Below are 15,033 nucleotides of genomic sequence, written 5' to 3' on the forward strand. Positions count from 1 at the left end.
AAAAGGTAAACTCAGGAGATTTTCTCTTCTATTCATCTCAATCTTTAAATTACTATTTAGACTCCGTTTAGATTTGAAAAATATTTTATTTTATTTCATTTCATCTAATCATTACAATTTTATTAAATTTTTATACAAAATATAATAAACAATTCAATTTTTTAAATATCAAAATAATGATAATATTAAAAAATAATATTTTTTTCAACTTTCATCTTTCATTTTAAATCATTTCATCATATCTCACTTTTAAATTTAAACTAGCGCTTAGAAAAATTTCCAAACTCCATATAAAAGTTAAAAAACAAGAGAATATTAAAAAAATAGACGGATTTATATAGTGTCAAAATCAGTACTGGTTTAACATTTATGATTTTATTTTGTGGTTTTTGACATTTTGTGAGTAAGTTAAATTTTTTTTAAAAAAAAAAAACCCTTAAAAAATAAGACAGAAGTAAAAAATGTTTCCCTTTTTATCGTGGATCATTACACGGTAGGTTGTTTCAACGTTCATGTTAGACTGTCTCGTGCCAGCATTTTCGAATGCGAAGAACTAGCCAACTGTAAAGGCAAGAAGCAGCAGCAATGGAAATTTCTAGGGATAGGGCTTACGTTGCTGGTTGTCATTGGTTTTATTAGAATTTAAAAGAGTAGGTGGCGAGAAAAAAAAGTGGGAAAGAAAGAGAAGCTGTCCTTGTCGGTAATCTGTCTCGTTTTGTGATTATGCACAGTTTTTATTCATTGCTCATTTAAATTCCATACCTATGTGAGTTAGAATCCATCGTCGGTTTCTTTTCCCCATAGACCCCAGAAATTACCTTGCAAGAAATCACTGCGGATCTGTGTGATTTGATTTTGAAAAACTGGGTTAAAGAATAACAGAGCCATTTCGGAGCCTGAGACGTGCTGCTATGTACATATCTCCCAGTGAATATTCTTTTCATTTTTGGAATCAAAACCTAAGGACGTGTTGAGCTGTTACCACATCTCTGTATATATCAATCGCGGTCTCTATTTCTCTCGCAAACACAGACACAAAAACAAACACAGCATACACACATCTATTCTGCTCCTCTTTCATGACGTTTCGTTTGAGACTCCCCTTTTTTTAGTAAGCTGTAATTGAATGCGAGCGAGCTGCTTTAGACTTATTCCGCTTGCAGGCTGCGGCGCAAGTTTGTAGCTCTCTGTCTCCCTCCCTCTGAAATAGCTCTCGTATGAGTTTTCTCCGAATGTCACCTTTGATTTAAAGCCGCCTCTCCCTCTGCCGTCTACTTTCTCTCATTCCACGCGTCTGCATTTCCGTTCTTTCTCGTTTCACCTTGCCTCTTGTTTTTCTGACAATGAGATCAAGTTCATAGCCTTTTTTGTTTTTGGCATATTCGAATAAATTTATTAGTAGCCTAGCCTTGAAACCAAGGTGGGGGGTCTTGTGCCCTGAATCTGTGAGATCGGGCTCCCAAAATGGCACCCTCGTTCGATTGGTGGGCGAAGCAAAGCCACCGGGGCACGCCGGTGGTTGTGAAGATGGAAAACCCCAACTGGTCCATGGTTGAGCTCGAGGGTCCATCCGAAGAAGATTTCCTCATCACGACCGAGTCTTCCGGGTCGGGTCGAGTCCGGGACAAAGGTCACCGAGGCGGTAAGAATGCCAAGCAACTCACCTGGGTCCTCCTCCTCAAGGCCCACCGCGCCGCCGGTTGCCTGACCTCCATTGCCTCTGCAATGTTGAGCCTCGCCGCCGCGATCAGGCGCCGCGTGGCCTCGGGTCGCACCGACGATGAAGATGACGACAATGAAGAAGAGAACGAGAACGATGGTGGCGGCGGCTGCAGAGAGAAAGAGAATCCCACTGTGAAGACAAGGTTTTACTTCTGTATCAAAATGTTCCTCTGGCTCTCGGTACTTTTGCTAGGACTTGAGGTCATTGCGTTCTACAAAGGTTGGCATCTCGGTACTCCGCATTTCGAATTCCAGTTGCAGAGTCTGTGGGCAACTCCATTGGGGGTTAAGGGTGTGTTCGACTGGATTTATTCTCGTTGGGTTTTGGTTCGGGTGGAGTACCTTGCTCCTCCTCTGCAATTCCTCGCCAATGCGTGCATCGTGCTGTTCTTAATCCAGAGTGTGGATAGGCTAATCCTGTGTCTGGGATGTTTGTGGATCCGACTGAAGAAGATCAAGCCGCTTCCCAAACAAGATGACCCCGGTAAGGATCTCGAATCGGGAGAGAATAATGGCTACTTCCCAATGGTCCTTGTTCAGATCCCCATGTGCAATGAAAAGGAGGTAAATGAAATTGAAATTTCCACTTTGGGTTTTTCTAATTCTCGCTGTTCAGAAATACTTAAACAATTAATTATTTACGTATAGTTGTTAAAGGATTTTTTTTTTGGGTCGGGGGTTGCTTTCAATCAGGTATATCAGCAATCGATTGCTGCAGTGTGTAATTTAGAGTGGCCGAAATCGAAGCTGCTGATACAAATTCTTGATGATTCTGATGACCCAACAACGCAATTGATGATCAAGGAGGAGGTTCGTAAATGGCAGCAAGAGGGTGCCCACATTGTGTACCGACATCGGGTCATTAGAGATGGGTACAAGGCTGGTAATCTCAAGTCCGCAATGAATTGTAGCTATGTCAAAGACTATGAGTTTGTTGCCATTTTCGACGCTGACTTCCAGCCCAACCCTGATTTCCTCAAACTTACAGTTCCTCATTTTAAGGTAGGTAATCATGAGTTGCTAAAATTTTTAGACTTCGATGGGAATTCGAAAATGCATAACGAATCTAATGCTTATGTTTATCTTTGTAATTCACTCGGAGTAAATTGAATGGAGTCTCGTATTGTGACACAACAGGATAATGAGGAAGTTGGATTGGTCCAGGCAAGGTGGTCCTTTGTGAACAAGGACGAGAACCTGTTAACGAGGTTGCAGAACATTAACTTGGCCTTCCATTTCGAGGTAGAGCAACAAGTGAATGGTATTTTCATTAATTTCTTTGGTTTCAATGGAACGGCGGGTGTGTGGAGGATCAAGGCCTTGGAGGATGCTGGTGGGTGGTTGGAGAGGACCACCGTGGAGGACATGGACATTGCCGTTCGTGCTCATCTTAAAGGATGGAAATTCGTTTTCCTCAATGATGTCGAGGTACTGCTTTCCCTCGTTAGCATGTGTTGTTTTGTGCTGTCAAAAGAGTTCCTCCGAATTGATAGTTATCGTTTTGTTTTCAACTTCAGTGCCAGTGTGAGTTACCGGAATCATATGAAGCTTACAGGAAACAACAGCATAGATGGCATTCTGGACCTATGCAGTTATTTAGACTTTGTTTACCTGATATAATCAGAGCTGAGGTATATTTAGCTTTAGATTGTTGTTTTCTTTTAAGTACTATTCTGTTCGCCCAAATTTACGTGTTTTAAAATCATGATGGATTGTGATTGCTGATGTCGCCCTGATCAATTTTTGGTTGATGCAGATAAAGTTTGGGAAGAAATTCAACTTGATCTTTCTTTTCTTTCTCCTCAGAAAACTGATACTGCCCTTCTATTCCTTTACCCTTTTCTGCATTATACTCCCCATGACAATGTTCATACCTGAGGCCGAGCTTCCTTCATGGGTTGTATGTTATATCCCAGCCACCATGTCTTTTCTTAATATCCTCCCAGCTCCAAAATCTTTCCCATTTATCGTCCCTTACCTTCTTTTTGAGAACACCATGTCAGTGACCAAGTTCAATGCCATGATTTCTGGCCTATTCCAGCTTGGAAGTGCCTATGAGTGGGTTGTTACAAAGAAATCTGGGCGTTCCTCTGAGGGTGATCTTGTCTCCTTGGTCGGGAAGGAGCCAACACATCACCGGGGGGTCTCAGTGCCCAATCTTAAGGAAATGAAGGAGGAAATTCTACAGCAAGAGCAAAAGGCTTCTCGAAAGAAGAAGCATAACAGGCTCTATACAAAGGAGCTAGCGTTGGCTTTCCTTCTTCTAACAGCTTCAGCAAGGAGTCTCCTGTCAGCTCAGGGAATCCATTTCTACTTCTTGCTGTTTCAGGGGATATCGTTCCTGCTGGTTGGTTTGGATCTCATTGGCGAACAGGTTCAATGAACCAAAAAAAAGGTAGGATTGTGATGCGATGGATATGGATGTTACAAGTACAGGCAACTTGGGTGGATATGGCATGTGAATACGGCTGAGCGAAAACAGATTTGAAGAAATTGTAGAGGATGAGAGTGCTGCTTTTCTTGCTTGTCCTCCACCTTCCAGATCCCCAGTCGGAATCCACCCGATACTTGGAAGAAATTGTGTTCTATGCAGAGTGGAGTGACTTTCATTCGGAGGAAGACTCCAATAGAAAATGGTGCAGCTGTTCAATGTATGTAAGGTTTAATTTTTTTTTGTTTTTGGTAATCCTCCTATGTTGTGATTCTTTTGTTTTTGGGTCGATTCTTTTGTATGAAGAAAAAGGTGGTTCAAACTTCAAAAAAATAGATTTTAGTAAAAGCTTAAATCAGAATAGTGGCACGCTTCTTGGTGCTTTTCTCAAGTACTCGATAATGTTAGCTTTTGTTTAGTTCCGTAGTGGCGGAAAGTACTCGAATAACTCACTGGTCACTATTATTCAATTATTACTTTTTATATACTTTTTACTATTATTTAATATTATTTTAGTATTATTTTTATATCATTCACAGAATAATGAGAATACCTCGTTATCATCGTTATCTAAACACAAGCTAATTTGTTGTTCTCCTGTGCAGGGGGCCTACAGGCTTTGGTTTTTTAGATGCTAAAGTTGAAATCAAAATTCTTTATTTGATGTTAGTGAATGAAATTGTTTATCCCTCTCAGTTTAATGTGACGTAGAAGGATTTTTGCTTGCAAGTTGCATCCCCTTTAAAACCCACCGCAAAATGGGGAAAAAGGAAATTACAACTAGAATGTAAAGAAGTGCAGTGGGAACAAAACCCATCAGTGTTGTTTCCAATTTGAGTCGTTCTGGAGAATAAAACCTTTCAGTATCCTCCTCTGCATATATGCCAGTTTCAGGCGGAATATTTATTAGTAAAATGATTTTAATCAAGGTTGAGAAAGTAACTCAAAATAAGTGGCATTTCTTGTCACAGCCACTTAATTTATTTTTTTTTTATATATTTACAAAGATGCAGTGAGAGGAAAAAAGCATGTAGCGGAGTGGAGAAGCAATCAGTCACTCACTCATCCAAAAACCATGAAAGTCGCAGGGAAGGAAACACATGCCCACATTGGTAGCCTATGATTTTCTATTGATTTGAGGGGTGTAATAGTCCATTGAATTCAATAGCATTAGCAAAACCGAAATTCTGGCGTAGCAGCTGGACCCAACAGATTTTATTTTTTTTAAAAAAAAGGTCCAGCTCATCTGCGAGTTGATGGGCACGTGTAATACGGCTTCGGAAGCGTGGAGCTTCGTCAGGTTGCAGTGTAGTGCGGGAGCAATACAGTTGTCATTCCCTGTCAACGAGGGCACAAACTGTGTTATACTCGATCTGGTCTGAGCGCAATATTCGAATGCATAATTTTAAATCATATCAGTCTATTGATATAGTTTAGTTAGGTAAGAGATATTGGCATGGTCTCATAATCGTTAGCCAAGCTTTGCAAAACTATTTGTATTGTGTCTCTACAGCTTTATACAATATGCCGTAATATTATACTTGAATTTTTTTTTTTTTTTTATATATATAAATATAATTTAAACCAATATATATTTCAGTCCAATTTACCCTTCTATGGAGCCTACCTTTCACATTGAGGTAGGGGAGAAAAAAAAAACTATATGAAATTTTTTTTAACGAGTCTCGCACTCTTAATCCTTGTTTGAAAACTCAAACAATCTCATTTTATCTCAAATATTTTTTTTCCAAATATTCACTTAAATACAAACACTTTCAAATTTTAAATCTTCTAAGTTTTTCATCTAATCAAACTTCCAAAACAAAAGACAAAAGACAATATTACTTTTTCAAATTTTAAAATAAAAAATAATATTATAACAATACTTTAATTTTATAATATTTTTATATAAATTTTTTTTCTCTCTCTCTCATGTGCCAAAACCTGTAAAACATTTTAACTCAAACAACTTCAATACTATTTACAAAATTATCATCTCATCTCATTCTCAAACATCCACTAGTTTTTTCAAATATATATTTATTAATTGGATTTTCCAGATTACCACGTTGAATTTGTCAACCAGTTTATAATAACCAGCCATTGGATAGCAGTAGACGTGCGTGTGCTCCCCCCTCTTCTGAGAAGTTCCCTTGGTGGAACAACATTTTCCTTGAAAAATAATTCTAGTACTTGTGACTTGTGAGGGTACACACTAATGTAGCAAATAATGCTTTACTTGAGAGGCTATGCCATACTTGCTTGCAGGTATAATCAGAGATACTGTTGGATGTTTCTTAGCTAGTTTTTCCAGCACAATATGATTGCATGTGGTTCTTTCAACAAGGCAGAGCTTAATGCTGTCTTAAGTGGTTTAAAGTTGGTGTAATAGTTTTAAAATCTTGAATTTGTTGAAGTTGAGACTGATTTTCTCAGGTGGTGGGTCCACTGGTTATGCTCCCCTAAATTCATTGGAATGACACTCGAAAAGCAACGCAGTTTGTCTCTTCAAATAACACTCATGTTATATATAGAGATTAGAGATGTTGATGCAAGTGCAGATTGTCCTGCAAAAGATGGAGCTCAAGGTTTCAAACAATTTTCCAGAGTGCATCGTGGGCCTACAAGCCCAGTAGAAAAGATAGCTTTACATCGTATGATCAATAAAAATGGAGTTTCTTCCCTCTTATTCAAACAAAAAAATTAAATTCTTCCAGGGTTTCCCCAAAACTCTCACAAAGTTTCACACATGATCCCTCTAATCTACAGTAACAATTCATAACAATAATTTCCACCAATCAAAGACTCGCCTTTTTGTCTGAATATACATGGTTTCTAATTCTAACAGGTCACATAATCTTCTGCTAAAACTTAGAAGAACAAACAGTCGGGAAATGACAGCCTATACAACAGATGATTCATTCCCTTTGTAATCCAGTTAAAATGTGCAGCCAACTTGATATATTTTATATTCTTTGTTAGCAGGAAAAATCACACACTTCTCTCTTCTTCCTATCATTGAAATTCGGGTTTCAAGTTCCCTGCCGAACATGATAAGTATGTCAAGGTCAGTAGAATGTGGAAACAACACCCTGCATGGATCTCAAACAGACCTCTGGAAATTACCATTTGATCCCAAATTGTCAACTGCTGGACAAGAATTAAATCCCGCTTGGAAAAGATTCTGGAGCTCATTGTCTAAGACAGTCTGCATGTACAAAAAGATGCCTTGTATTTTATATTAGAAAGAGGAAAAGCTGCATGAGTTGATGAAACTAAAACTTCACCTGGGGCAGCAAGGGATATTTTGGAGTTGTACTGGGGATACTTGGGAAGGTCCCTTGAAAAATTCCACGTGGATAACCGTGAGAGGAGCTCATTCCCGGAGCAAATCCTAGAATAGCTCCAACGCCACCCCGTGAATTAATTATCTACACATGAGGTTTTCTAAGATGAACTTGATTCTGTTCAACAAACATATTTGGCATTCGGTTTAATTTATGAATTGAATTCAGCAATAGGGTGATATTGACTTACATCTTTTGACAGAATCTGTTCTATATCAATGTTCAGTTCTGGATTGACAGTGGCAAGTTTCATTGACAGAAACTGCAACATGATAGCAAGCATATCTTTACTTAGCATTAGAACACTCCAGAGCCACACCATCATAGTTGTAAGATCAAATTAAATTTAAAAATGAGATGTAAATTCTCAATTAGGCATTTCCTGTAATCTTGTGCGATATTTCAATTAAAATCTCTTATAATGCAACGAAATAGTTGAACCTCTAAACATGCTGTTCATTTGTTCTGTTGGAAAAAGTAGACCTCAGTTGTTAAAAAGTATAGAAGATCATTAACTGGCAATGAACGAGGGAGGAATCTCTTATATAAACGAAGATGACCTTTTGTTGTCATAACCCCCCTTTCATTCAATTATTTACTCGCTTAGAGATTTCAGCAAAGCTTCTTTGATGTTTGCAATGTGATACTTGTTCAGCAATGCTATAATTAGACTCAAGCAGTCCCAAATTGTTTAGAAACTTATCAGGAGAAAGAAATGAACAAGTTCCTATTCTTAGAGTTGCAAAATAGCATACCTCAACTTGCTGTTGCAGCGACTGCACGTAGTTTATAATCTCGTCAAGCATTACCGCCTTCCCAGTGATCTAAAACAGTAAATAGCATCAAATTAATAAATATACAAATGAAGATAAGAGATCGTTCGAAAGACTGGCTCCCTCCAAATACCTTATTGCACCCAGGAACTAGTTCTTGAAGCAATCTCATCCGCTCACTAATCTTTTCTCTTCTCACCTGCAAGCAGTGAGTTCTATCACTCCAAGCTATATACAAAGGAAAAAATTTAAACTAGTAAACATGGTATTAAGAACTAAGAAGGTACCCTTTCTGCAAGGCTATGACTGTTTGTGGCCTGGCCCCTTCGGGCTCTTACATGGATGTAATTTTCTCTAGAAGCATCTCCACTGGAAGTATCTTTAGCTTGTTTACCCGTTTGTTTACCACGCAAATTTGAACCTTTGCTGTGTTCAATTTTTGGTTTCTTCTCATCAGGTTCTTTTAGAACATCAGAACTCTCCCGAGAAAGATCCTTCTGTAGTTCCCCCTCGGCATTCTGCCATGGATAACCAAGCAATTTCGTTCTTGAGGAAATAAATAAAATCAAAGGGTAGCAAAATCTTCAAGATACTAAATGCTAGTATAGAATAACTCAAGTTACCTGATGCGTGACGGGTGAATTCTTGGAATCAGACGCTCGTTTCCTTTTCTTTGCATCAGGTGAAGAGCCTATAGCACCCTCACATGAAATTTGGGGATCATCTCGAGACAGTACACCATTTGTTGAAGTTATTCCAGTGCCACTCTCTTTGAGTGATGCATAATTCTGAGGGCACCCAGAATTAGCAATCTGGCCACAGTCGGGAAGGCCAAAGGAATTAGCCATTTCTGAGAAGCTCCCACTTCCAAAGCACGGAAGCTTCTGCACTAGTTCGACAAAGCTGGAATTGGATGGGTATCGTACCAGTTGGCATGTGCTACTAGTTCCCTGATTTTCTAGTGCAATAGGGTAAGGTGGATTGGCAAATTCACTGTGAGAAACCGTGGAAGAACCTCCAAAATTCTCGTTTTGACTCAAGGAAGCAAGTGGATCCCAACCAGAACTAAAGAAAGGGTCAGCTCCATTTGAAGGTTTATACATGGAGACAGAACTCATAATCATTCCTGAAATCTTTTCAGGCAGTGGGTTTGTGCTCATTCCTAAAGATGGACAATGCAGGTTATCCTCACCTCCATGTTGAAATCCCACATCCTCATTTTCATGACCATCCATCTCCTAAATTCAAAAGTAGGCCAACAGAACCAAGGAAACTCACTTTTCTCCTAAGCAAACGAAACCCCGACCAAACAGTTGATTCAGACCAGGACTATAGATAGAGATGAAACAGAAGAAACTATAAAAAACAGAAGGTAAAGTGGGTTTGACTAAAATTGACTGGTGATATCTTGTAGGACTGAACAAGGAACAAGTAACCTTGGCAGCTTTAGAGAACTTATCGAGTGTAAAGCAAAAGAAGCGTCCTATTGCAGCATCCTACAGACACAAAGTAAAAGGACAAATGCAAATCTATCAGGCATAAAATCCAAACGGCACCAGCAAATTACCTCTTTCTTTCGAAAACCCTAGGATCGAGCCTACTCCAACGCTAAGGAAAATGCTTGCCACAGACAGGAAAGTGAACCTTTCAGAGTATAAAGTAGACTTAGACAAACGATGGAATCAGCTAGTTAACAGCTCACCAGACTAGCAGAAATAAAGCAGATTCCCTTTTCCTCTTTTGTTTGTGGGAATTGGGAGAACTGAATTTTTCATGTCCTCCACTCAATCAGACACCAATATGATTGATTTAAGAAAGCTTGGATTTTTTCAAGCAAGACTTGACTGACAATGATCACTTTAAACTTGAAGCAATGAATATGGAATGAAGTAGTGCCCAGTGATGTTCCAATGAACTAAGAACCAATTCTTCGACTTTCGAAATAAAGGCCCAACAACCCCAAGAACCAAGAGATGGGAGTTGCTGAAACCCTTTTGAGGTTTTTCTCAGATGGGTACCTGAAGAAGAACAAAAAGCACCAAGTTTTAACTTGGACTGTGCAAGAACTGAAATAGGGGCAGCGTTTTGGCAGCGGAACCTGAATTGCGTATTTTATTATTAGGCCCTCTTGGCACCAAATGCTGGCTCAAAATCGAGAAGAAAAACCAAATTCACCGATTGGGTAGTTGCTTAAATGGGCAGAGGGAAAGCATAAAAAAAATTGAACTTTTATAGATCACGGACAATGTAGTACTGAAATAATAGGCCTAGAGACAGGGAGGAGAGACAGACCGGAAGAGAGCGGCTTTGCTTACCTGCCGAAGCTAACGAGTGACATGTAAAAGATTTTAAAAGAACAAACTACGGCCAACTGCCCTTAGTTGTTGGTGAATTATTACAGAATCTAATCACTTATGCTTCCACACTTAACTCTTGTAAGTTTGTAACTCTCTCCTTCTTTTCTTTGGATTACAATATAATACTTTATGAGTATTTTGCAATTTTTATTTTTAATTTTGTTTTTTTTCCCTGTCAGAGGGGATTGAGAGTCTTTGGAGGGGTACTTCTCTTCAAGACCAAGCTTGCTTGCTTGCTTCCTTCTTTGACATAAGACTTTTTTTTTTTCAACTGACACACTTGCCAACTATTCCCAACATCTCTCTGCTGTTACACACTCATTTTTCTCAGTGCCAACTAACCTCTTCTATTTCTATTTGGAACACACTTTATCTACCTAACCTCCATCATCCTCCATGAACACCCAGGAATATATATATATATATGCACAACTTCTGTCTTAAACGTGACTGTTTCAAGTTGATGACCCATTTGAACAAGTGTGTGGCTGTGATTAAACAGCTTAGAGTGAATAATAGGGCAGAATATGACTTGCTACTTTTATTCTACATATAAATATATTGTGCCAGCAGCAATCTTATTCTTTTACTTTTAAGGGAGCTTCGGGTCTCTCAGGAACACAAGGAATAATGGAATCTAATCATCCAATTTTACCTCCTTGTCATTGTACGGTTTCCAGCTGTAGATGTGTGCGAGTCTTTTTTTTTTTTTTTTTTCGTAGCTGTATATGTGAAAGTTTCAGCCAACTAACCCGGTCAAACCAAATTATCTGGTCAAACTCTTCTCCGGATGTGATCTTGCTGAAAGCAGAACTAAAAAAAAAAAAAGATTATTCCGGTATTAACGGCTAATTTGATCCCAACCCCTGATGATGATTCAGTGAAAGACACCACCAAAAAAAAAAAAAACTAAACCTGAATTTACTCTCCTGATATATTAAAGCTCGTGAAATTATACTTTCTAATTATTTTGAATCAAATACTAATTCTTCATGAGCTGCGAGAATACATATGCTAATTATTTCCTAAGGTGATAGCGTTCAGTAAATAAGCCAAATAAAATTACATTCGTGTCTAAAATTACTGAGTTTACATTTTTTAAAGAAATTTACGGTACGAACATCTTTTTTCAAATATTTTATGAAGAAAAATGACAAACGCATATCACTTTTTATAATATATTATACAACTATGTTTTAAAATAAAGCGTATTTTATTAAAATATTTTATAAAAGTAACATCACATTACAAAAATATTTTCACTTTAAAAAAATTGTTATAAAATATGTCGTGAAATGTATTGTGTAGGTATCATTACTGTTTAAATTTTAATATTTTTAATTATTAATGTATGATATTTTAAACTTCATTTTTTAGGGTAAGTAATTTTTTTTTAAAAAAAACTTGCTATTCACTCAAAATAACGAAAAAAATCTCATTTTATTTTTTTTTTAAAAAGGATAAATGATTTTTTGATTTGTTAGGAGTAGAAGGGACCCACTCCGAGATCTGCAAGGGACCGGTGGAAATGATGATTGGGATGGTACACCAAACTCATAACTCGGCCCAAAATCATTCTTCTCGGTACGTTCCAAAAGTGAAGGGGCTGTGGCTAGCGGTAGCTCTTCTCCCTTGTAGCGTTTTCGGAAAATGACATAGTTCATCTTATTTTTAAAACTTATTTGAGTTTTGTTTGAATCTACTATCTTTTAAACTGTAATAATATTTCACTGAGGAAATCTATAAAAATTATAAAATAATTGTGTCTGTATAACTTTTTTAATTCTTTCACTCTTATATTTGCTCTATATAATTTGTTTGAAAATTACTTTTTCGAATTTGATGATTCATAAAGAAAAAGTCTTCTTGCAAGCGAGTTCGCACACCAAATCGTGTATCGATGCTAACATGTAAGGTATCCGTTTAATGAAATGAAGAGCCCTACTAGGTACAAGTGGTTTGACGCACCAAACCGTGTACCGCCGTTGACATGATTTTTTTTTATTAAAAATAAAAATAAAAGTATGGAAATTTTGAGAGAACAATAAGATCTTTTATTTTACGAAAATTATTTCCATCTCAATTCATACCGTTTCATTAAACGAATGTTTTATATGTTAGTATCGGTGTGCGAACTCACTCGTAAGAAGAGTTTTCCAATATTCAATGAGACTCACAAACCCATTTGTGAATTTTGATTTGGGATCCTCAAATTCAATTTCAGTGGCAGACTATAGGTTGCTTAATTTTTAATTTTATATATGGTTGGGGGTTCGAACCAATTTGGCAAAAGACCTTAGCCAATAAGTTGCTTAATTGTTTTCGTGAGAACCCAATAACTTCCCTACTAATAACAAAAGAATGAAGAATAGGGTCGTTTGGTTACAGAAACAGTTTCATCTTATAATTACAAATATAATAAGCAATTCAACTTTTTTAAAATAATAATAATATTAAAAAATAATATTTTAATAATATTTTATTCAACTTTTAACTTTCATCTAACACTATCTCATCCCACTTTCCAAACGGGACCTTAAACGTTCAATTATTAAATAGAGTTGCAAATGGTATTTTTAAAGAGAATGATTCTGTTTAGATTAAATAACGTAGAAATGAGTACCATTTAACTTACAAATATTCTACTAGCTCTTTTAATAACGAATAAATGAGTACCATTTAACTTACAATAATACGTCAACAATTATTTGTGGCTTCCATGGTATAGAAAGACCATTGACCCACCGAAATGTGTGGGGTTCACATTGGCCAGATTAGGGGCCTGGGAAATTAATGTGTTGCATGCATTAAACATCATGCAAAATACATCAAGCTTCCTTTAGGTTCGTATTTGAACATGAAAGAGATATATATACATAAAGTAAATCAGAATATTTTATTGTTTTTCTGAAATATTTATACAGATACCAATATATAATTATTGTGGAACGAACTTGATGTGTCACTCTCCTTTACCCTCTAATTTGGATACCAAGGGAGGGCCCTTCCTTGATCACGCGATACAGATTCCAAGCCCTCTAATTTGGACAACAACTTGAATAGATTTTTTTTTATATATATAGAAAAGTGTACAACAAATTGTTTATGAGCCATCAACATTTATAAAAAAGCAGAGAACAAAAGGGAGGGCCCTTGATCACGCGTGCATTGCGCATTGAGCTTGCGGTGGGCCTAATCCCTCTCGATCCTGTGGCCCTTACTAAAATCTTAATTAGCAATGATGGGTTTGATACATCTCTCTCAAGATTTGCTTCCCAACCTCAATTTTTTCAGCGTAATAATAGTGCTTCGTCCTTTTGTTTAGGATAAATTAATCACTTTCAGTCTCTGCTTTACAAAGTTGACAGCCCATGCCTGATGCTGATCACTTATGCACTCATCTTTTCGGCCAGGAAGATTTATACTTTCAATGAAACTTTCCCTGCTTCTTTTTAAAAAAGTTGCCAAAACCCTCCCACTTTCCACACATACAAAGCAGCTATCTAGTTCTTAAAAAGGAAAACCAAGAACATCCATTGCCTCTATTCATTTATTAATGGGCGACTTGACTATTGGAGTCTGAATGCATGGAACAATTCACCAAGTACTCTGCATTAAACAATACGAGTAAGATTATAAAGTTTGAGCCCATAATGGATATTGGGGATTATATTGATGAATCAGATACAAAGAATCTCAAACTCATATATTATATATATATATATATATATATATATCCTCCAATGAAACAGATCGAAGCATGCGCGCGCGAAACAAAGTAATGATCCTCTAGCTAGATCACTTTTCAAATGAAAACATGTACAAAGGCTGCTGTTAATTGAAGCTGAAAACAATGATGCCTGCTATATATTAATTTGATGCAGCTCAACAGACCCATGACGGCTTTAATCATTGTACATAAACCATTTCCACGTTAAGAAGTTTCTGCATATATTGCTGGGTGTGAACGAAGAACGACACGAAGGACCCGAGTGGTACAAAGAAAAGTAGTGTTTTGGAACATCACGAAGATCGTAACAATATCTTTGTATTTTGAGCACCATGATTAGTTTAGATACTGAACATGATATATAGTTCAGGAACATCGCGTCTTACAGATTACAAAAATTAAGCCCCAGCCCCAGGTAGTATAGTTAGATGTTTTCATTTTTTTTTTTTTTTTTCTCAGCAAGTAAATGATTCATTCCAAAAACTTAAAATGTTCTTACAGCACAAAAGCAAACTAGATTATTACAACACAGAAGCATAAATCACAAAAATTGAAAACTAGTAAGTTACAATCGGTGGGTCTTTGCCACTTGGAAATTCTAGCAAACAGGTGGGTATTTTGATGAGTGGGATATTTCCAAACTCTAGGTTAGAATGAGCCCATTGCGCAATAA

The 15,033-nt window shown here is 37.2% G+C and overlaps 2 protein-coding genes across 5 annotated transcripts; one reads left to right on the forward strand and one right to left on the reverse strand.

Moving 5' to 3' along the window:
* The first annotated feature begins 759 nt into the window (after positions 1-759).
* Positions 760-4,544, forward strand: LOC121260387 (probable xyloglucan glycosyltransferase 12). The gene is made up of 5 exons (XM_041162243.1): positions 760-2,286; positions 2,416-2,724; positions 2,860-3,150; positions 3,240-3,353; positions 3,479-4,544. Exons 1-5 carry the CDS (start codon positions 1,465-1,467, stop codon positions 4,103-4,105), a joined length of 2,163 nt encoding a protein of 720 aa, XP_041018177.1. The 5' UTR covers positions 760-1,464; the 3' UTR covers positions 4,106-4,544.
* Positions 4,545-6,815: 2,271 nt separating this feature from the next.
* On the reverse strand, positions 6,816-10,717 carry LOC121260577 (transcription factor bHLH74-like). 4 transcript variants are annotated; one of them, XM_041162519.1, is made up of 9 exons: positions 10,589-10,717; positions 8,897-9,769; positions 8,561-8,791; positions 8,407-8,472; positions 8,256-8,324; positions 7,691-7,762; positions 7,441-7,584; positions 7,280-7,361; positions 6,816-7,194 (listed from the first exon to the last, which is right to left on the reverse strand). In XM_041162519.1, exons 2-9 carry the CDS (start codon positions 9,506-9,508, stop codon positions 7,169-7,171), a joined length of 1,302 nt encoding a protein of 433 aa, XP_041018453.1. In that variant the 5' UTR covers positions 9,509-9,769; positions 10,589-10,717; the 3' UTR covers positions 6,816-7,168. The 4 variants fall into 4 exon arrangements, with proteins under 4 accessions (XP_041018453.1, XP_041018454.1, XP_041018452.1 ...); XM_041162520.1 differs by having other exon boundaries at positions 8,897-9,511; positions 9,841-10,700; XM_041162518.1 differs by having other exon boundaries at positions 10,292-10,698.
* Between the last annotated feature and the right edge of the window lie 4,316 nt (positions 10,718-15,033).

The sequence above is a fragment of the Juglans microcarpa x Juglans regia genome, chromosome 4D (genome assembly GCF_004785595.1).
Source record: "Juglans microcarpa x Juglans regia isolate MS1-56 chromosome 4D, Jm3101_v1.0, whole genome shotgun sequence".
Taxonomy (NCBI): Eukaryota; Viridiplantae; Streptophyta; class Magnoliopsida; order Fagales; family Juglandaceae; genus Juglans; species Juglans microcarpa x Juglans regia.

Excerpts from the sequence above, each read along its gene's own strand:
- LOC121260577 (XM_041162519.1), bottom strand. The coding sequence starts at position 9,508 with ATGGATGGTCATGAAAATGAGGATGTGGGATTTCAACATGGAGGTGAG. Across the intron at positions 8,792-8,896 it reads ATTCACCCGTCACGCATCAG|AATGCCGAGGGGGAACTACA; the intron begins GTAACTTGAGTT and ends TATCCATGGCAG. Across the intron at positions 7,362-7,440 it reads AATATCCCTTGCTGCCCCAG|ACTGTCTTAGACAATGAGCT; the intron begins GTGAAGTTTTAG and ends TTGTACATGCAG.
- LOC121260387 (XM_041162243.1), top strand. The coding sequence starts at position 1,465 with ATGGCACCCTCGTTCGATTGGTGGGCGAAGCAAAGCCACCGGGGCACG. Across the intron at positions 2,287-2,415 it reads CCATGTGCAATGAAAAGGAG|GTATATCAGCAATCGATTGC; the intron begins GTAAATGAAATT and ends GCTTTCAATCAG. Across the intron at positions 3,151-3,239 it reads TTTTCCTCAATGATGTCGAG|TGCCAGTGTGAGTTACCGGA; the intron begins GTACTGCTTTCC and ends TTTCAACTTCAG.